This window comes from Triticum dicoccoides, chromosome 2B (genome assembly GCF_002162155.2).
Source record: "Triticum dicoccoides isolate Atlit2015 ecotype Zavitan chromosome 2B, WEW_v2.0, whole genome shotgun sequence".
In the NCBI taxonomy this organism is placed as follows: domain Eukaryota; kingdom Viridiplantae; phylum Streptophyta; class Magnoliopsida; order Poales; family Poaceae; genus Triticum; species Triticum dicoccoides.
In genome coordinates, this window is record NC_041383.1 from 371,206,533 (window position 1) to 371,228,544 (window position 22,012).

General features: G+C 47.4%; 1 protein-coding gene across 2 annotated transcripts; it reads right to left on the reverse strand.

Moving 5' to 3' along the window:
• Positions 1–8,713: 8,713 nt before the first annotated feature.
• Positions 8,714–20,466, reverse strand: LOC119363722 (exocyst complex component EXO84B-like). Of its 2 annotated transcripts, XR_005174331.1 has the most exons (8): positions 20,135–20,466; positions 19,010–19,107; positions 16,993–18,028; positions 15,196–15,708; positions 13,320–13,508; positions 13,113–13,246; positions 12,495–12,711; positions 9,086–9,222 (listed from the first exon to the last, which is right to left on the reverse strand). XR_005174331.1 is itself a non-coding variant. In XM_037629091.1 (7 exons), the coding sequence occupies exons 1-7, from the start codon at positions 20,345–20,347 to the stop codon at positions 9,060–9,062; spliced, it is 2,346 nt and encodes a 781-aa protein (XP_037484988.1). In that variant the 5' UTR covers positions 20,348–20,466; the 3' UTR covers positions 8,714–9,059. The 2 variants fall into 2 exon arrangements, 1 of the variants encoding a protein (XP_037484988.1); XM_037629091.1 differs by lacking the exon at positions 12,495–12,711 and having other exon boundaries at positions 8,714–9,222.
• Positions 20,467–22,012: the final 1,546 nt, after the last annotated feature.

A 22,012-nucleotide genomic window follows, 5' to 3' on the forward strand; every position in this document is an offset into this window, starting at 1 on the left:
AGCAGAGATCCAGAGGTTCAACTGCTTGGGCCGAAGCTTTGGATTGACATGCATATGAATTTTTCATCCTCTCTTAATGAGGCCATAAAAATTGGTCTTTTTCAGTTACCACATTATTTAGATTTTTTTTCTACTTTATGTCATCTCTACTTTCTTGCGAGATTATGCAACTAATAAATTAATATGTGCACAGCCCTAGCATTTTTGCACTCAGTTATGGGGCCATATATATGTTAAATCACGAGTAAGCGTGCTCTGCTATTCTGCAACTTAAATCAAGAATGCAGTCTCATGTGATCATTTCATCGCTAATGTTCCTTTTCTCTCTCCAGATCGCTAATGATACTGTGATAGCATGGGTCCATGAAGCAAGCAATAATCTATCACAAAAATTTGTGTCCAAGCATATAATGGTTCAACAATTTTTTGAGTTCTGACTATGGCTATGTGGCCTGCTGACAAGACAAGAGAATAATGTCTCTAAGGCCTTCCACTATGTGAGGGGTGCTAAATTTCTGAAAAGGCAGTCACCTACACACAGATTTGGCATCGCCTTCTTTTAGCACCGGCCACACAGCGTGAACGGTTTGGCATCGGCTCCAACTCTGGCCCACATACATATAAATTATAAAGTAGTACTAATATATTAGCTCAGATTACCCAACGACCAGTGTCTCAGGGTTGCTTCGCGTAGCAAAGGACAGCAGCGTGCTTAGTTTATTTGCTCGACGAATATGGCATCGGAGCAACTACATGCATCGGTGCCTTGAACTTTTTATTTGGCACCGGCTGGGTAACGTAGGGCACCGGTGCTAAATGTCAAAAAAAAACAACTTTGGCACCGCTTTTGGCCTACATAGTGGAGGGCCTAAGCTTCTTACTATATGCTTCGTGAATTAATAATAATTTGTTCTCATGGATGACTACAAATATGGAAAGTTTTTACATTTTTTTACTGATGCAGTCATTTGTTCGAACTATGCCGCCTCCCATTAAACTTGAGCATGGCGCTCCATCTGCAGTCGAGCACAGCTACTGGCCATCAGCTTGCTCGAGCAAACACGCTGGTCGTCCGCATCCGTTCTCCTCCTAGCCTTCGACATGTTATTCTCGCATGCAAGGCTAAACTATCTCCACTGGCACCTTTTTCTTTCCGAGCTCCTCCCTACCCTGGCAAAACCAAATGCTACCATCTCCCTTTTTTGGCATGCTAAAGCTTATGTCAGTTCATCATCATGGATAGATTAGTGAGACAGAGATTAGGATCTCGGATGATGAGCTATATGGGCTACGAGATGTAGATTAGTGAGACATAGATTAGGATCCCGGATGATGAGCTATATGGGCTACGAGATGTTGCCTGAGGTGGTTCTGGGACCTTTTGTTGTTCAAATTACAGCTCCCTTATTTAGTACTCCCTCTGTCCCAAAATAAGTAGTACAAAGTTGCACTAACATACTTGGAGCATTTCCAGCAGTAGCAGTAGACACATGTGGCACCACTTGTTGGTAGATTTTGTCCATTTACCTTTTGTATCCTTTGAATTTGAATATTCTGTGCAAGATTTGAGTTTGAATCTGCTCAAATTAATCTTGTACTTTCTGAATTTAAATAATGTTTTGTATCATACTAACTTTTGTTTTGTATAGAAGTATTTTTTTTTCTCTTCAAATTCCCTTATGATTTTGAAACAGTGATAATTTTTGCAGGGTTTCTATGGTTCAACATCAAGTTATACTCTTACACCTATGAGAAACTTTTACTACTAATAACCGCCTATTTACTCTTCAATGGATAAGCCTATAATAAGCGAGCAACTGAGCTAGATGTTCATGGTTGAGTGCCCTAACCCAAGCTCGAAGTCAACTAACGTCTGTGTTTTCTTGTTCTTAAATTGGCATTATGGAAATTGAGTACCTTAATTCTTCTCTATATTTTTGATACACTAAATGTTTATCATGATGTTCTTGTCGTTGATGCTTTTCCTTGCCGGATGGCATTTGAGAGGGGGCAAGAACATCAATTCTGCTTTTTAGTTGTAATTCAACAAAACTTCGGGGTAGAACTTTTTTTTGAAGAATTACCTCGAGGTACATCAACATGGCATTGTTCTCATATACAGGCTCCTTGAATGGGCCGAATGTACGGATTAGCATTACGACATAAAATTTTGTTGTGAATAATGCATCTAATAAAAAATATTGGGCACAATTTATTTCCTCTCAAATATAACATTTTGTCATTCCTTTCCAAACCAAGAAAAATTTTTTTGAAAGACCCAGCATACTGCTGGCGTTTCATTGATAAGCAGAAAGCAATGGGAAATACAAAGGGTGGAATGAGGGTCCTAGGACCGATCAGTATAAGAACTGATGAAAAAGAAAAAGGAAAAAGACCCGAACTGCTCTTAATCTAACTTCTCATGGTGGATCCCAAAAGGGTCTCTCTAGGTGAGGTGCTCCCGCCTGCCGCCAAAGTTCAATGGATTGCTCAATGGCCTGTGTGATTCCTTGTACTGATGGTATTTTCCCCCTAAACACACATCTGTTCCGCTCTTGCCAAAGCTCCCAGCATGTTAGGAGCATGATGACGTTGCTGGCCCTCCGCAGAACCGGCTGTGTGTTTGCCGCTATTTGCTTGAAAACAGTGGCGACGCTTTCGTCTTGGAATTGTTGCCCTGGGTTAAACTGTTGGCATCCTCGTCTTGCAGCGACCTTCTCCCAAACCTCACGGGCCAGTGGGCAGGTCCAAACCAGGTGGTATGATGTCTCCAGGTTGCGGACGCAGAGCGGGCAAAAATAGTTGTTTGGCCACCCACGCCGTTGCAATCTATCGCATGTCCATAGAGGGTTCTGCAGTAGTAGCCAGTTGAAAATTTTGATGCACCCTGGCACCTTTGCTTCCCATATCAGTTGTTGCCAGTCCACTTGCACTCGTCCCTGAAATTGCACGGCATAAGCCGAGCTCGCCGAGTAGAGGCCGCTCGCCTCCAGAGTCCATCTAATCTTGTCCCTTCTCCCGTCAGTTAGCACTGTCAATGATATGGTGCGGTGTAGCCTAATGAATTCCTACAGAAGTGGCTGTAGATTCCCATGTCGCAGATCTTTTATCCATGTTTTGCCTGTGAGCGCCTCGCGCACCGTCCTGTTCTTCCTCCTGGAGTGCGAGTAGAGGAGGGGGTATGAGGCGGCTAAGGTGTGCGGCCCGCTCCAGGATGAGTGCCAGAATAGGGCCGTTGCGCCATCACCGATGGTGACCGTGGTCACTGCCCTGAAAAGGGTTGTGTTTATGGCGCTGCACGGTGGCTCTGTACCAACCCATGCTCGCTCCGGGTCAGTCCAGGAAGTCCAGAGCCACCATAATCTCAGGGCTCGGCTGAACCGCTCGAGGTTGAGGACGCCCAGTCCTCCGTGCGATGTGGGAGCGCAAACAGCTGTCCAGTTGACCTTGCAGCTACCACCTGTGATCTCCTCATCTTGCTTCCATAAGAATCTGCGCCCGCACTTGTCAATCTCCTTTAGTAACTTCTTTGGCACTCGAAGGACGGTCAAAGCGAACGTCGGCATGGCGCTGAGGACGCATCGAACCAGCACACGTCTACTAGCCAATGGAAGCAGCTTCCCTTTCCATCCCGCAAGGCGGGCTTTGATCCTATCTATGATGAACTGTAGGTTCGTGAGTCGCAGCCTGGCTAGCGTCAGCGGCAGACCCAGATAAGTCGTTGGGAAGTTCCCTACTATTCCTCCGAAATTTTGCAGTATGTGCCCTAGGTCTATATTATCGCATCTGATGGGTAGGGCCGTCGACTTTGAGGGGTTGATGTGCAGCCCCGAGGCTGCGCCAAAATCACGAAGAATTTCCATGAGTGCATCGATCTCCTCCCTCACAAGGTTTGCGAAGATAACCGCGTCGTCGGCGTAGAGACTAATCCTAACCTTTATCTCTCGTCCTGGCAGCGGAGCAATGATGCATTGCTCAGCTGCAGTCTGTAGAAGGTGGTGCAGTGTGTCGATCGCCAGGATAAAGAGGAAAGGTGACAGTGGGTCACCCTGCCGTAGGCCTCGCCGGTGCCGAACCTTCTTTCTGGGGATGCCATTGAGGAGGAAGGACGAAGAGGAGGAGGACAGCAACAGTGCTATCCGATCTCTCCATCGCGCACTGAAGCCCCTTTTTCCATAAGCTCGAGGATGTACTCCCATGCCACGTTATCGAAAGCCTTTGCTATGTCCAATTTGAGGAGAAGAGCCGGTGTTTTCCTTCGATGCAGGGCCTTGATGCAGTTCTGAACATATAGGAAACTATCGTGAATGCACTTGGTCCTAAGAAAAGCTGATTGCGCTGGCGAGATGAGCGTGTGGATCACACTAGCAAGCCTGAGGGAAAGTACTTTGGAGATGAGCTTTGCTATGGAGTGAATTAGGCTGATCGGCCTGTAGTCGTTGATTGTCGTCGCTCCATCTTTCTTAGGCAGTAGTGCGACTACCGCAGTGTTTAGGGCTCCAAAATTGCCGCCTACTAAGTTGTAAAACTGGTGGAACGCAGCCATGATGTCGGCTTTGATAGTTGCCCAGCACGCCCTGGAGAAGGCGCCAGAGAAGCCATCCGGGCCCGGCGCTCTGTCTGCCGGCGACGCCTTGATAGCACGCCACACCTCATCTTCTGTGAACGGGTTGTCTAGCCCTCCACCCTGCAGTCTGGGCATGTCTAGTGAGCGCCAGCCAATGGATGTGCCGCGATGCGCTGCCGTACCCAGCAAGGAGGAGAAGTGGTCGTAGATCAAGGTTTCCTTGTCCTCCTGCCTGGTAACTACGCCTGATGGGCCATGGAGCATGTGGATGAATGCTTTCCGTTTCCTGGCATTGATCTTCGCTTGGAAGAAGGCGGTTGGCGCGTCTCCAGCCCGCAGCCAAGTAATCCTAGATGCCTGGCGCTTCCGTGCTCGATCAATCACGGCCAGGCCTAAGATTTTGAGTTTAAGCATTTTCCTAAGGTGAAATTCTGCGTCAGAGAGGGCTCTAGTTTCTTGAGCTACGTCTAGGCGGAGGACTACTTCTGTTGCAATGTGCATATGGAGCTTGGCCCCTCCAAATTGAGATTTACTCCAGATTTTGAGATCTAAAGCCACCCTTCTCATTTTCTCATGTAGCCTCGCAAAAGCGCATCTCGTTGTTGTTGGGCGGTTCCAGGCGCGTTGCACCGTTTCCTGGAAGCGCGGGTACCGGGGCCAGAAACACTCGAATCTGAATGTTGCCGGTCGGCGAGGGGCTGCTGCAGGCGCAAGGAGCAAGGGGCAGTGGTCTGAGCATGAGCTTGATGCAGCATGCAGGAGGGAGGACGGGAAGAGCCCTTCCCAAGCGATGGTGCAGAAGAATTTATCAATACTAACTAGGGTGGGGTTTCGGCGCTCATTGCTCCAGGTAAAGCGACGGTTTTTGCACTTGATCTCGCGTAGGCCACCAGCATCGATTGCTGCTCTAAATTTACCCATTAGTCTACGATTGATGTTGGTGTTGTTCTTATCTCTAGCCTCATATATAATGTTGAAATCGCCGTTGATGAGCCACGCTTGTCCATTTGGCGGGGCGACTCTAGCTATTTCCGCAAGGAAGTCGTCTTTCCTATCCTCATCAGAGGGCCCATAAACCGTGGTCAGCCAGAATTCTTTGCCTAATCCGGCTGTCTGAACTTTTGTTGTGATAGAGAATTGTCCTATCGAGTGAGATTGCATCTTCAGCATGCTGGAGTTCCAGAAGATGGCTGCCCCTCCCCTAGTTCCAATGGCAGGGAGAACTACGCACTCGTCGAGCCATGTGCCTCCTATCTCTCTAGCTAAAGTGGTGGACCAACAGTCAATTTTGGTTTCCTATATGCATAGGATTGCAACTCTGTGCGTGTGGGCAGCATCGCGGATGACCGAACGCCTCGCCGGCGTGTTCAGCCCTCTAACATTCCAGCTCATGATAGGCATGTTTGTGTCATCCATGGGGTAACCTAAAGGAACTCATGGCACGGTGGGGGTGATCAGGGCGATGCACACCGGGTTGCCGATGACAAACTACTACAGGATACATAAAACACAGGAACACCTTCCGTACAACCTGGGGTCGCCGACGGCCTCCAATAGGCCCAAAACCCCGTCGGCGAACATCTAATCCACTAACCTGGCTACTGAGACAGCTCATCATGCAGGAAACAAACCCTAACTCTACCCAGCTAACCGCTGGTCGTCGTCGGCCGAACACTAAGCTATGGTCCGCTAACATGGGGACTGGGGCACCGCGGCATCGCCTTGCTGGCTTGGCATGCCAACGATCGCCTTGAGCGCGTGGGCGTCGAGACAGGTGAGCTTCGCAATGGCCGCGATGTCGTCGTCAGACAATGGCTCGTCGAAACGGCGGATGAGGGCTTCAGCAGCCCGTGCCGTCATCTTCTCTTTTGGCCCAAGGACGCCGAGGCCCTGCACCAGCCTGAGTGTAGCCCTCTGAGAGACTGGCACCGGGGATGGGTTTGCTGCTTGGCGGGCACTCTGTCTGACCGGCGTGGCGTGCGCGTGCGGCCGAGCCCTGGCCGGCGTCTTGTTCCTTGCAGGTGGCTTCCCAACGATCGCCGGCGCTGGCTTGGAGAAGAGGGCCGGCCTGGGCTCGTCGTCAACTCCGTCCTCTCGGAGCTGCATCTCCGTCACCCTCTGCGTGACCACGCCCAGTTGCACCTCGTGTGTGTCCACCGCCAGCGGGGTGTGGCGGGCCAGGGAGAGGGCCGGACCCATGTCGAAAGAGTCACTGCTGCCTCCGTCTTCCGCGTCGTCGAAGCAGAGGGGCTTGTCGAGCTTGGCGGCAATGACCTCATCAATCTTCGAGGCCATGGCGTCGGGGCGGGGAGGTGGAGGGAGGTTCTTTTTTGCGCCCTGGAAGAACGCCTCGACCGGGTCCGCCACCGTCACCGACTCCAGCGTATGGGCCTGGCTGAGCGGGCGCGGCGGAGCAAGCAGCGAGGGGCCTCCCGACGACTCCGCTGTCACCAAGCCACCGTGCGTGCGCCGGGTCGTGCTTTTTCCCCGGGCCTTGGGCTGGCGGGAGGGTGCAGCGGCTGCCTCCTTCCTCTTGGCGGGCTCGACCACCGCCTGCTTGTCGGTGCATAGCTGCCGGCCCCGCGGTGCGCCCTGACGGCGGCGCGAGGCGGGGGTGCGGCTGCGCGAACGGCCCGTCGGAAGCGGTGGGGCAGGGGCCGAGCCGCGGGCGCTGGCACGCCCCTGCCAAGGAGCGTGTCCTTCCAGCTCCGCCTCTGGTACCCGGGGTCGCCGCCGTCGTCGTCGCGCCGGCCCTCAATGGCCGGCATGCCTCTGCACCCCGTGGAGGCGACGCGGGGTTGGGGACGCAGGGTAGGCGCCGGGGCGGGCGCCGACCGGCCATCCTCCACGCGTTCCGCCCAGACGCCCGTCTCGATCCATGGGAGGGGGCGTTCGTCGGGCTCGTCGTCATCAGAGGGGACGCCGCTCTGCGGCGAGTTGGAGGAGCGAGGCGAGAGCGGGGTCCAGTCTTCTACGCGGTCGAGGTGGATGAGCAGATCGTACTGTAGCAGCTCTGGCGGAGGCGCGACGGCGCGGCTCGGCGGGGAGTAGCCCACCATCTCGTCGACGCGTCCCGCGCCCCGGGCGTGCTTCCAAATTATGCGCTTCGTGGGGATGTGGGCGATATCCCAGCACCAGACCCAGCAAGCGAACAACTTGGTGTCGACGCGCTCGTGGGTCCGACTGTCGAGGCGGTCGACGATGACCTTGTCACCGATGGCCTCGAGTGCGCCCTCGATCGTCCAGAGCTGCATGGGGAGCCGCTCGATGACCAAGAAATTTTTAGATGAGTAATCACCACTGTTCTTGTTTTTATCCGTTGCAACAAATGAATTCTTTGGATAATGGTTCTTTTGCATTATTTGGGCATTGCCTAAACACAAGCACTTCACTTACATAACACACATGCATTTTTTTCTCTCTTAAAAAATACTCCCTCCGTTCCTAAATAATTGTCTTTCTAGAGATTTCAACAAGTGACTACATACGGAGCAAATTGAGTGAATCTACACTCTAAAACATGTCTATATACATCCGTATGTTGTAGTCCATTTGAGATGGCTAGAAAGACAATTATTTGGAAACGGAGGGAGTAACAAGCATGAACTGGTTAGAGCCGGACCACACGCACACCTCTCTCTTCCAGTTCCCTACTCTAAAAAATTACTTTATTCTAAATGCATCACCCTCCCGAGTAAACATCATCGTCGGCCGTCATTCTCAGCCGATGCCGTCCGCCCGCCACGCCGCTCTCCACCAGCGTAAATCGCTCATTTTTCTCCTCGGGCAAATTCTCACACCTTCTATGTACGCGGCCTTGCGTCTAAACTTATCCGCTCGGGCTTCTAGCGTGTTTTCTCCACGGATGCCGGCACGGCTTGTTTTCTCCACTGATGCCAGGACGGCTTTCCCCAGGTGGACTTCCTCGATGTTGACCACGTGGTTTAGCCATGCTTATTAGGCTATGTAGTGTGATTGTTTTCTCCCATTGCAACGCACGGGCATTTTTGCTAGTCATGGTAAATCATGGTAAAGTGGCACTTGCTTAAGAGATCGACGTCTGGCTTTAGAGTCAGAAAAATGACAAGGGGTGACTCGCCCATGACTTATTCACTCTACACAAATCCTGATGAAGGAATGATCCGGTGATACAAAACTCAATGTCATATACTGGTCATGCAACCCAAATTCGAATTGGTTTCTGGTCCTGGTCAGAGACCACCGTGTTCGCGCCGCGCCGGCGGTCGGCGGTCCAACAAAGAGGCAAAGACACAAGGCTCGCAGGACTCAGCGCCGTGAAACAATTGCAAAGGATTTTGTTTCCTAGGTCAAACAATTATCAATCTATGCTAGCACAGCAGATGCAGAACAAATAAGGAAAACAGAAACCCAAAAAATAAGATCAGAGGAATATGAAAGGAGAGAATGTACTATATTACGTACTTATTATACAATGAATAATGACCTGCCTGCAAAAAGACTAGCCTGCAAACTAAGAGCTGCCATGGGATCTGAACGATGACATAGAGTGTGCTGAAACAGAGGCAGTTGGACTGTTAATCTCCCTGTCCCCATTGGCAGTCCTACCCCTTCCACTGATCATGCCGACAACCTCTTGAGCGACATCCATGAACCAATCGTCGCCAGGAAGGACACTGCACAAAAGCAAGCATACTGATTTCAATTTAGAAGTCAACGGAAAAAGCAACGAGCAACTTTGTAGAGAAACAACCAAGGGCCTCCTTGGATGAGTAATACTCCCTCCATCCCAAAATAAGTGACTCAACTTTGTACTAGCTTTAATACAAAGTACAAAGTTGAGTCACTTATTTTGGAACGGAGGGAGTAGTATTTTAGAAAGTTTTGGTATATACTCCTTCTGTCCCAAAATTCTTGTCTTAAATTTGTCTAGATACGTATGTATCTAATACTAAAATGTGACTTGATACATCCGTATTTAGACAAATCTAAGACAAGAATTTTGGGACGGAGGGAGTACATCAAATTCCCCTAAGGGGTGTTTTTTTTACTCCACGAGAAATTGAACAAAAAAAGCTGCCGTATTGGCCTATTTCTTGCATGTAGCAATTAAAGTATTTTTAGGTATCTCTTTTTGAACAGAACTAAATGAAGAAAAGAAGAATTGGAAGAATGCAAGTTCTCTCAATACGGGGAGTTAGTAAACCATCCTGAGGCAAACTGTTTAACTGCGATTCAAATAACAGGCTGGTCACCATGACGAATTGGAGCAGAAGGTATTTTCAGAGTATTACTGCAATCTGAGAATCCAGGAAATGTCTTTCTAGCTATTCAGGTACATAGCTAAGATTATAATCGACAGATGGCTACATTTTTCATTCATGTTAAACACCCTCTGTTCCTAAATATAAGGCATTTCGGCAGTTCAATTTAAACTGCCAAAACGTCTTACATTCAGCAACAGAGATCTCTACTCCTAATGGACGAATTGGTTGAATAGTCCCCCCCACTTTCAACCGGTTTATTTTCAACCGGTTTTTCTTCGTCCCACCTCCCACCAGCCCCTCCCACCGGTTTTTCTCTTTTCTCCGGCAATACCCAACGTATTTATGGTAATCAATCATAATTAATCCACGTATAGTAATAAATCAATCCAGGTATGGTAAGGTCATAACTCAGGAAATTTTGAATATGGCAATTATATGGTAATAAATTTAAATTACCCCAAAGGCTATCAATCCAGATATGGTAAGGCCATAACTCGGGAAATATCGAATATGGTAATAAATTTAAATTACCACCAGGTATGGTAAGGCTATCCACGTATAGTAATAAATCATATAGTAATAAATCATAATTAATCCACGTATAGTAATAAATCAATCCAGGTAAGGTAAGGTCATAACTCAGGAAATTTTGAATATGGTAATTATATGGTAATAAATTTAAATTACCCCAAAGGCTATCAATCCAGGTATGGTAAGGCCATAACTCGGGAAATATCGAATATGGTAATAAATCAGCGATCCGTCCGCATTACTAGCTCATCCGATAAATCAGCGATCGAGTAATTAAACCGTGCAGTAATTAGTACTCCCTCCGTATATGGAAGGAACCGCCGGAGTATTCCATAGATTAGCCACAGGATTTTGGCAATCTCGCTGTGGCATCTCGGATTTCGAAAATCACGCGCCCACAGACGCCGCCGTGCCCCCTCCTGCAACCACCGCCGGAGTCGGAGGCGAAAGCGATCGCAATCGCGACGTGTATATATATACAAGGACGTACTACGTGCACAAGGGCCTGCAAGCAAACCCCAGTGCTCCTGATCACCATGCATTTCTTCCAGGTCGTCATGGCGTGGATGTTCCCGTGCGCCGTGTGGGCGGCGATGGCGCCGGCCGTGGCGACGGCAGCGACCACGGACGGCGCTTCGAGCGTTGAGCAGGGCAGCTCCTCGTCGCCGGCGTTCGGCCCTGGCGACGCTAAGGTGGCCTCCGACCCGGGCTCCTCCCCGGCGTCGAGGTCGTCCACCTCCTCCTCCTTGCTCGGCGCCCGAAGCAGCTCGTCGAACAGCGCGCACTCACCGGTGAGGGAGGGCGGTGACACGGCCGCACGGAAGGGCCACGCGCTAAGGCGGTGCCTGCGCAGGTTCGCCAGAAATCTGCAGCGCGCCGGTGCTGCGGACGAGCGGCCAGACGGGCGCGGGAGACGGAAGGGCCGGGCGACGAAGCCGGACGGGAGGGTCGCCGCCGGCGAGGACGGCACCGCCCGGGCAAGGGAGGAGGCCGTCGCGAGCGCGATCGCCTACTGCAAGGCTGTGTTTTGATTTTCGGCCGAAAAAAATGGATGCACACCAAAGAGCTGGTGGGCAGCAAGAAACGCATGCACACCAAAGAACAAATCTGAGTCACATGCCTATTTCTATTGGTTTCTACAAAGAGCGGCTAGCTTAGATCTTAGACCAGTCGGTCACTGTCGAGGTCGCCAAGGTGATCTTACAGCACCGCCGTGGGGATTTCTCATATGATTTTATGTAGGCAAGCCGCAAGCGGTGGTGGTGATTGGCTGGGTGGTGTCGCTGCCTTGGGAAGAGACGAAGTGATGGTAAAAGCAGGATCCGATGATTCTTCCGTGGGGATAGCCAAAGTCAAGATGTCGACTACAGACTCGTCGCAGACTTGCAGTGAACCTGGATGCGGCGAGCCTGATTTGTGGATCGATGGCGGGTCTTGACTTTGTTAGGCTGGGATTGGATGGTTGCGGAGGGTGGTGTGCTTGGTTGGGTTCCCATGGAAGAATGTGGCCTCCTCGTGGATCTGGTCATGCCCATCCTAGAGAACATTGTGTCCCTAGCTCCCTCGAGGAGCAAGGACAGTGCAAGCGGCAGCAGGGGGTAGGGGTAGATGTGGGGAGGGATGTCGGCGGCTGCTCGAGGTCATCATGATGAAACCCTTGACGTCCCATCTTTATCAATGGAAGTGGAAGAGCACGAAGTCGAGATTGGATAGGAGTTTGAGTTCTTTTTGGCACCAATCGGTTCCCCACTTTAGAGATGTATTTTTTTTGCGTGCAAGCAAACAGTGGGTTGATTCTAAAAGGGATAGGCACTTTTCAACAGAAGTGCATGACGGACCAAAAATATGACCTCATTTTATTCGTTTGATAGATATCGTATTATTCGTTGTTGTTCGTTCGGTGAAATTTCCTAATATTTGATTGTTGTGTTTCTAATTAGAGCACCCCATAATCACCCAATATGAGGGGATGATAAATGAAAGATACTGATTATAAATTTTGAAGAGCCCGTGGCAACGCACGGGCGTTATACTAGTAGTAGTAAATAGGAAAGAGAATACATCAAACAGCTATTTTCATAAAACGATCCTCCAAATTATACCCATTACCAACACCTAAACACATAGATAACTGTCTAGACATAACTTACTGAGAGTGGATGTTTAGCTCCATGGAGCTGTTGCTCCACCGTATGCACCCGTAGGATAAAGTATTGTTGCCATGGGGATCTCAGGTCAATTAGGATACAGACATATAAACTGATGTATAAAGAACATGCCACGATGCAACACAGCTCCTTGATTGCATGGAGGTCCCCAATAAGAGAAGGAATGAATCAAACAGCTAGGTTCACTGGAGATAAAGCCCTGTGATTCCAAAGGACATTGCCACCATAACATATCCCTCAACCAAACATGGAGCTATCATATTCTTTGAATATTTCTAAATAATTTGAGGAGGCAGCAGTGGTGGTGGCACAAGAGATTCTATAGTGTAACTAACTTTATGCCAGACGTATTACTGTTTAGAGAATCTTAGCAGCCAGCAGCTTTGCTAGGAAAATTTGCTTGGCTGTCCAAGCAAACTAAGTAGACATGACATAGCTTAAATATTTCTCTTCAGTTAGTATTTGGATAACATATTTGCGTGCATCAACAACGATCCTAAGTAACTGCAGTTGATAATTATGCTTTTTGGCTCAAATTAGCAGATCCAGAATACTCAGTTCTGAACCAATAGAAGTACAAATAGAAGTCAAGCATAGTACCTATCAGGATTCATTCCAGTAGCAGAAAAGGCACCCATTGCTCTATCAATGATATCCAATATGACTTGATGCACATGTCTAGACAAAAATCGACCTTGTCCGAAGATGATGACAAATTGCATATCCAGGTAGAACTGCAAACAAAGGAAAAAAAATAGTGAAACAAGAGTTGCACCTAAAAAGAAAATAAATAAGTAATGAATTTACCTGCTGAAGACCAAGGGGGCCCAAAGGCTTTGGTCCCTGCTCGATCTCTTCCCAGAAGGCCTGATCCTCCGAGAGCCAAAGGATAACTGTCTCAGTGAGCCGCATCATTAGCAAAGTAGCAAATCTTTCTCTACCAACAAACATATCTGCAGCAACGCCTGCCATCCTATTTAGCTTTGCATACAGTTCCTGCAATGAACAACACATAAGATTAGACCATATTGTTTTGGAACAAGCTTGCTCCATGCAAAGAAAGATAATTATGTTTGACAAGTTGCTGCATTCTAAACTGTACGAGAGTACATTGAATACAAAGGACTAAGATGATGAAAGCTAACATATTGACACGATTTATAACAATGTGCTTGGAAAATCACAATAAAGGTGCCTTTTTTTCAAATTTGTCTATATGTTTCATTTACTCTAGTCACTTGCAACCCCTGGATCATCCATTCCATGTAGTCAGTTAATTTTAGTTATAACTGTCCACCAGTTTTATAATCACCAATTCATGATAGAATGATAAACCAAAAATACATATAAAGAACTAACATGACCAACTGCACAAACAATGAGATAACAATTATTTCAACGTATCATTGACTGCCTGAGGCACTGTTATCCCTAAAAGCTAATGCTGTGTTTAGATGTCTGTATTTGACACCTCCGTATTGAATTGGTTTCAATTCCAATTCAGCTAGGAAACTGTAATGGACATGAATACGAATTCGGTCGTTTGGGTGTCAGTTGAATTGGCTCACAGAATCCTACTCAGGTTTCAATACGGAATCATGTTTGGATGTAGAACTATGGAATTGCATAGCAACATTAGTATATACATCAAACCAGAAGTTATATAATGTGTGACTAATTGGATGATTGTATAACAAATTTTTTCATGAAATATCCTAGAAATCCATAAAAACACCATATAATATTGACGCAAAAACAAATAAAAATAGTTTACAGCAACAAAGCAGAACATGTATAGTTTAAATAGGTACTCCATAGTTCCACAGATAACTAGGATTAGCAAAATTTGCATAGAAAATTACAAAAAAGAAGAGAGAAAAAAACTAATTTCTTGCTGGGAAGAGGATGAGAGGTAGGGAATGAGAGCTTGCATGGCCAACAAAGAGGAGTAGAGGCAGTGAAGGGGAAGAGGAGGGTCAGAGTGGATCTGGCGGCTTAGAGGCAGAGGAGATGGGGCGCAGGCAAGGCAGAGGAGGAGGGGCGTCAGAGCACGGGAGGGATGCCGGAGCTCGGGCAGAAGAGAAGGACTGGCCGAGGAGGAGGAGTGGCGACGGACGGCTGGGCCAAGGCCATGGCGGCCACGGGCAGAGAAGGGGGAGGAGGAGGAGGGCCGGCGAGGGGGGCTACCGCAGGTGAAGAGGAGGGCCGTCGGGGCGGACGGATCTGCCGGAGTACGGGAGGACGAGGACGGCCGGCGACAAAAGCTACCTGGGCGCCGTCGTAAATTCCCTGGGCGCTGCTTCTGTTTCCTCTCACATGGGTGAGGGTCGTGCGGGCGAGGGAATAGATAGTAGTGAATCGTTTTCTTTTGCGGGGGAGACTGATTCCAGCGAAATCAGAGGGGCTAGCCTCTGTATCGTGGGAGGGCTCTTTCCATACGAGAGATTCAGCGCCTGTATCGAAAAGATTTCAGACTGTTGTTTCCAGTTACAACCCAAACAGCTGAATCTGTATTTTTGGAATACCAAATCCATTACAAGGCCCAAATACAGTCATTCAAATGGGGTGTAAAGGAATTGCCAAACAAAGGTAAGGTTCAGGGATCAACATAAATGACACAAATGGCATATGCACTTGGGTTTAAGTTCTCAAGAGACACTAAATAGTTGCAGCTTGTAAATACCTGGAAAATTGGAGATGGGACCCACTCTGGCTCTTCAACAGTATTATCCATACAAATATACATTTCTGCACTGAGATGGGTATCACCTTCATCTGTAAATATTAGTTCAAGAGCATGCTGCCTGCAGAAACTATCTCTCAACCTGTCCACCATGCGTTGTAATTTCCTTTTCCATTCTCGTAGCTCAGGCACACGGTTTTGCTTATCTGGTCCTCTTTTACGCAAATCATCCATGCTGGACTGGTTTATAGATGACAGCTTCATAGCTGCTCTAGGTAGCAATTCCTCAGCAAGTAAAGATGCATTGGCTAATAAAGCCAACTGCTGTTCCTCAGTCTCTGCCATTCTGATAATCTTATTGCCTAAACCATCTATGTTAGCTTCGTCATCCATTGATCCAGGTAATGCACTTATGAGCAGATTGACGTACAAGCTGAAATTTTTTGCAATCCCATCCATTGTCGAACCCCCTAACTGCAAGCTAAGGAGTGGTGTGACATCCTCAAAGTAGTCCTGAAATTTCCAGGTATTATCAACACATACTGCATATAGTCATACACAATACTTGAAAGGACAATGATACAAGATAGTCACCGTTATCAAAGGAACCGAGTGCAATGGAAGCAGTATGTATCACAAGATCTCTTATATGCATATGGGATGATGTTTAAGCATGACTAACCAATATACCAGGGAAGCCAACTAGTATTAAACAATTCTAGCTCTCGCAGGCTGGGACTTTAGTATTACTGTAGTTGATGATTATATGCTTCCAGTTTCTGCAAGACATCGTAAGATTTGAATTTCGTTGGGAAGCTCTTTGATCTTTTCAACCGCCTGAATGATTGCAATCCTACTGTATTAATATAATGTGTTGTAGCTAGTCTAAAGAATATAAGGAAGGAAAAAAGGATAAACAATTAAATATTCCCATGTCTTTGAACTTCAAAGGCCACATTACTAAATTTTAATTTATATGACCCATGAAACACCAACTTTGGTATCGATGTACTATGGAAACACAATACTTCACTTAAAGCAAACAAAAATAAATAAATGCACTTGACAGGGTCGCTATTTCGTAGGCTAGTCGAGCAGTTTTTCAAGCCTATGGCTAGTTGGTAAGTAATCACCTAGCTTGTCAGGCCAACCGACTACGTTCAACAACTTGCCTACGGTGATCCTCCAGAGACCTTCTGCTGCACCTCCTAATCTGCTGCCAAGACAATCCACAGCTACTGCCACCAGCTCCAAGACAAGCCACAAACTCAGATCTCCGCCTTCCCTACATAACGACACCTCTCCTGGCCAATACTCGGTACTCCCTCCTGTTTCCCCACTCATCCCCTACCCTCGAATGGTATCTCCTGCTCTTCTCTTCTCTATTTCAACCCCTGCTCTGCTCTCGTGACTAGTCACCTAAGTTGGTGGGGACTCGACTCGACTAGGTTGAAGACCTTGTAGTTGAGATACCCATATAGTGACTACTAGCCAAATCCTAGTTGAGAACTACTCCCTCCGTCCCAAAATAAGTGTCTCAACTCTAGTACAACTTTGTACAAAGTTGTACACTTATTTTGGGACGGAGGGAGTACATCTTTGTGCAAACAGAAGTTCAATCGCTCAAGACAAATGTTAACTGAGGTTGCAACTCCCACACACACACAAAAAGGGGTTGTGGCTATTTGTTGTGTAGTACAAAGCATGCCAAGATGGATAGGCCACTACCATTTTGATGAAAACAGCAAGAAGGAAAGATTCATTCATTTTGCTCAAACAAAATGGATCAATCGTTACCTGAACCATAGAATTGAAACGATGTGCACTGCTTGAGAGCTTTGGTTGAAGTGCCAAATTAGAAACAGAAGATCTAGCTAATGGGCGAATACCATTTGGGGGATAAGTGAGTGTCCAGTTATCAGCTGCAGCAAGTGCAGCAGTACTCTCTTCGATTCTCCTCAAGTTAGCATCTAATGCTTGCTCAAGACTGGGCTTGAACTGCTTCAGGAGGACAGCAGAAACAGATAGACCACGAGCTTCCAGCAAGGAACAATGGCCAATTGATATTTGAACACATTCTGCAGCTGCTCTCAAGCCTCCAGCGGCTGCACAAGAAGACAACACATGCCTCTTTACCAGGAGTGCAAAGGACAAGACCTGCTGTGTAGCCCATGTAACCAGCTCAGATGCATAACATGACTCATCGCCAAAAACTTCCACAGAATCACTGAGTGCCTGAGCTACAACTGAAAAAACTTGTTGAGCAAGTGCAGCAGTGTATGCCCCACCATATGAGGTGCTTGACGGATGTATAGTCTGCAAATTACATTGAAGCCTTTGATTATGTGCATTGAGTAATAGACTGTGCGCTCGAGGGCCATCACCAAGCCTTTTGAGAGCAGAAGCGGCAGCACGGAGCTCAATGCCACGAGTAGAAGACTGACAGGCAGCTTCAGCAAGCTGGTCTGCCAGCTTTTGACGATTATCAGAGACCGCACTTCTCAAAGCCGAAATTTCAGCTGTAGTTAGAGTTTGTGTCCGGTCTGCAGCAACTCGCTCCGCTTCATCTAGTGCATCTAGCGCTTCATCCACTCTTCTCTCAGCTAGCAAAACATCAAGCATGTCAGGGAAATCTGCAGACCATTTCTGTATTTCTGAAGGCTCCTGGCCTTCAACATTGGATATGTCCTCTTCTGTAGAACCTTCAGTACCCGAAGTCAGGGAATCTATCTGAACTCCTTCAGACAGACCATGGATTAAAGCCGCCTGTGTATTGAGTAAATTTCTAATTGACAAGAGCTCGCCTTCAAGGTCGGATATCTCCTTCGATGTTCTGATGGCCAGGAGATCAGTTATCAAATATTGGTGAGGAAATAATGTAGTAACAGGAAGAACAGAAATAAATGGAAGTAATTATTTAAAAACAAAGTCATGCATGCAAATTATGGTTTCACATGCCACAAATTAGACGCTTTGCACATCAACTATGCACCATGAAGAAAATGATTATACTCATGTAATATAAGTTCATAATAACAGAAAGGATACCGCTACATAAAGACACATGTAGTGGAACTCTTGACTGCTAGAGAATGGACTTTTCTGATGAGGGCAGAAACAAAACGAAATACATGATAGCCAGCACTCTACGGCATTTATTTTTCAAACACGAAGGATGCATATGTAAAAAAAGAGGAACTAACTGGCTATATTAAGTATGATTGTGTAATTATATGCTACGTGTTTATCAAACAATTTTCCAACCATCCACTTACTACTCAACTAACAAGTTCGGAAGTTTTTTACCTAAATGTTATTTGCATATCATAGCCATCCCAAAAGGTTTAATGAAATTTCTCATAACGAAGAATCTGCGACGGTAAAACTAAAATAGGCAAATGTTTCCGCATAAGCAATTTTTATTAATGCAACCTAACCTGAGACGGTAAAACTAAAATAAGAAAATGCTTCCACATAAGCAATTTTTATTAATGCAGGAAGTTTGATATAAAGATATCAGTGGCGTTATATTGATTATTGAAGGACCAAAATGCCTTAAGTGGTTCTTCCTGTGGTACTGATGCAGCACATGACAGCGTGGGTGGAAACATTGGCATCAGTAATTAGAAAATACCATGATGTGTAATACAAAATTTAACGAGAGTAGAAAACTTTATTGGCAACAATAAATAAACTATACCACTCCTGTAATGTGTCATCAACTCATCATGATTAGTGGGGTTCATTTCTAGCACAAAGGTGACAATGGATAAAGGCACCAAATGAGACTGCACTCATGGGGCTACAGCCAGACCTGATGAATGCAGCATAATTTGCATAAACACTTCTGCGCATTTCTTCAGCTGAAGCCTTCTTTAGATCTTGCAGATAGGAGCACAAATGTCTTATTTCCTGTAATGAAGTTGATTTGGTGAGCTATTTTTGTTGTGTATTTTAACACGTACTTATAGCTCTGGTACAGTTTCAATAATGTTGAAGGAAGTCAAGCCTAAGGAATATAACTGTAACAAGCTCAAAAGATAATGAAAATAGATAATTAAGGACTTGCAAAATATTCCCGTGAAATGGTTGTGCAAATTTGCAAGCAAATGCAGAAGTTTCAGCTGTTAAACGAGAACAATTGAAGTATGGACGCGAAGTGAGTATTCTAACCGAGGTGAGAATGCAGTATTTTTGTGAAAACAAAAACAGCACCAGCAGCCTACATTATAATGCAATACGACATATTTAGATACTTCAATGAAGTGGTTATGAATCTCGTTATCCTGGTAGAAAAACACAAGCAATACACGCAGTATAATTGCATTAACCAGGATGGCAGCATGTTCAAACCTGAACTCCAAGCATTTCCAAATCCTTCTAATAATGCATGCACGCCATGTTGCAAAATTACTTTTCAGTTGTTCAGAGCATGCCTAGTTTTCAGTTCCGATATATAATACAGCTAAAACAGCGTCATTTTTATATCACCAAGGAATCAAGTTTAACCTCCAGCTAAAGTAAAGCATTCACACCTATCGTCGGAACAATTCCACTAAAGTAGTGATCTAATCGTTCTTATATTCTTTACCGAGGGAGTACATTGCAACCACAATCTTCTCACACTCACATCCCCACAGCCAGAATTTTCCATGTACATAGCATGACCCAATAATGCAGACACAATAAAGGAGAAGTTGATAGTGCCAATACCCCCGTAATGAATTGACCTAAATGTGAACACCGATCGAGGCCCCAAATCGCATTTCCCGTACCTCCATACGAACCACGATCACAGGCTCGTCCTGGAAACAGAACGCCGCAAACTCTCTCCCACCACCCAAATCACACCATCCGCGATCCAGACTTGGCAAACACATACGGAGACGGGCCAAGCGCATGCCTAACCCTGGCGACAGATCAGAGACAGCTCGCTCACCTTCTCGTTCATGGTCTGGCACTTGGACTGCACGTAGGCGTCGGGGTCGAAGTTGTCGGTCTTGAAGATCTTGAGCTTGTCGGCGAGCTGCACCCCGCCGTCGCCGCCGCCACCGCCGCCTCCACCACCACCAACCCCCGTCGCCGCCGCGCCCACCGGGAACACCCCCGAGTGGCCGGCCGGCCTCGACCGTGACGACTTCGCTGACGCCATCCGAGATCCAGAAACCTCCGACGGTAGGGCGGTGGCGGATTTGGGGCGGGGAAGGGACGCCTTCTCCGAGATCGCCGCGTCCTGGCTGTCGTCGTTTTTTTGGGGTGGGGGCTGGGGTATTTCTTACGCTGGTCGTAAGGCTAGTACCATAGCCGATATCATATATGCCAACTAGGCATTTTTGATGATGTGGCATTTGATTAAATAAGGAAAAAGAAGGATGGGTATCATACACTGATACTGTATCATAGCGTTTCAATCGAGGAAATAATTAATTCGGTCGATCATGTGCGTCTGTGGGGCTTCTGTGTACCGAGCCCTCGGCGGTAGCTCGCCCCAATCCACTCCCTCCACTGGCGGCGGCTCGCCCCCAATCCACCCCTCCACCGGCGGCGGCTCGCCCCCAACGCCGGTGCCGACCACCGGCACGAGCACCTCCGCGACCCGCCTCCGTTCTGCTCTTCTTCGCGAGGAACTTCTCATCCATGGCGGGCCGCAAGAACAGCAGTAAGCAGATGCCGCCAGCACCTCCATTAGCGATGGGGTCGCCTCCATACTACTATCCTGGAGCCGTGAGCAGTTCTTCCGTCCCCAACACCTCGCCTATTCACTGGTATGATCTATTTGTTCTGTTGGTGGGATAAGTATTCTGTTTTTCTATTCTTCACTGTCGTGAAGTAGCAGCAGATTAGACATATTGTGGCAGTAACGTGGTTAGACGAGTATGCTCTGGTATTCAATTTCTTCAGTTTTAGATTCAGTTCTTAAGTGGTTGTTTGGATAGAAAGTTTTAGCGCTGGGTTTTAGGAAAACAAGTTTAAAGCTGATTTTTTGCTAAACGGGTATTACTAGTTTTTCTCTACACAATCGGTTTAAAGAAAACTTTGTTTGGGTCAGGAAAGCGTGAAACCGGTTTATCTATTTCATTGTTTGGAGACCGATTGACCAAGGGAAAAAATGTTTTCTTTTCTCTCCAGTGAGCTCATCGTCTTCCCAAAGCGGGTTGCCACTTTCCCCAAAATTTAACCGGACGGCAGCCTCCGGATCTCTGATTCGTCGCCGCCGTTTGCCTCCTGCCACCACCAGCACTTCCTGGCGGTCGCCGTTCCTCTGTCCAGTTACTCCTCCTCCATCCCCATCTTGCAGATCCCCATCTTACAGATGCGACAACTCGCCTGCACTCCATCATCAACGACAGGGCGCACGCGGTCATCGGTGGCCGCTTTCCCTCGACCCCTTGGTTACTGCGTCCATCGCCCATCGTCGGCTCCTGTAGAGGCTCTCTAGCATTTTCTAGTTGGTCTGCCGGATGCCAAGAAGAAGGACTTGTACGTCCAACTCGGCTGCGTTGTCGTCAAGCTCAAGCACAAGCTCCTCTGGTGGATGCTCTGGCCATCCTCGGCGCCTTCGCCCTCATCAGCATCCCCATATCATACCCAAGGAGAATCTGCACATCCGGCCGCCTGGCAAGTACATGGCAGCGGCGCACAAGGCGCTGCTCATCTTGACGGCCTGAAATGTAAGTTTTTCCAAAGTTGTTTGGATCCGCATTTGTGTCCCAGTTCTTCGATTTCTACTTTGGCGGCAGCAAGGTGGAATTGGCAAGGTATAATTGGAGCTAATGAGTTTGTTGAGGAAGGAGCGGGACAAAAAAGTTTGTTACGT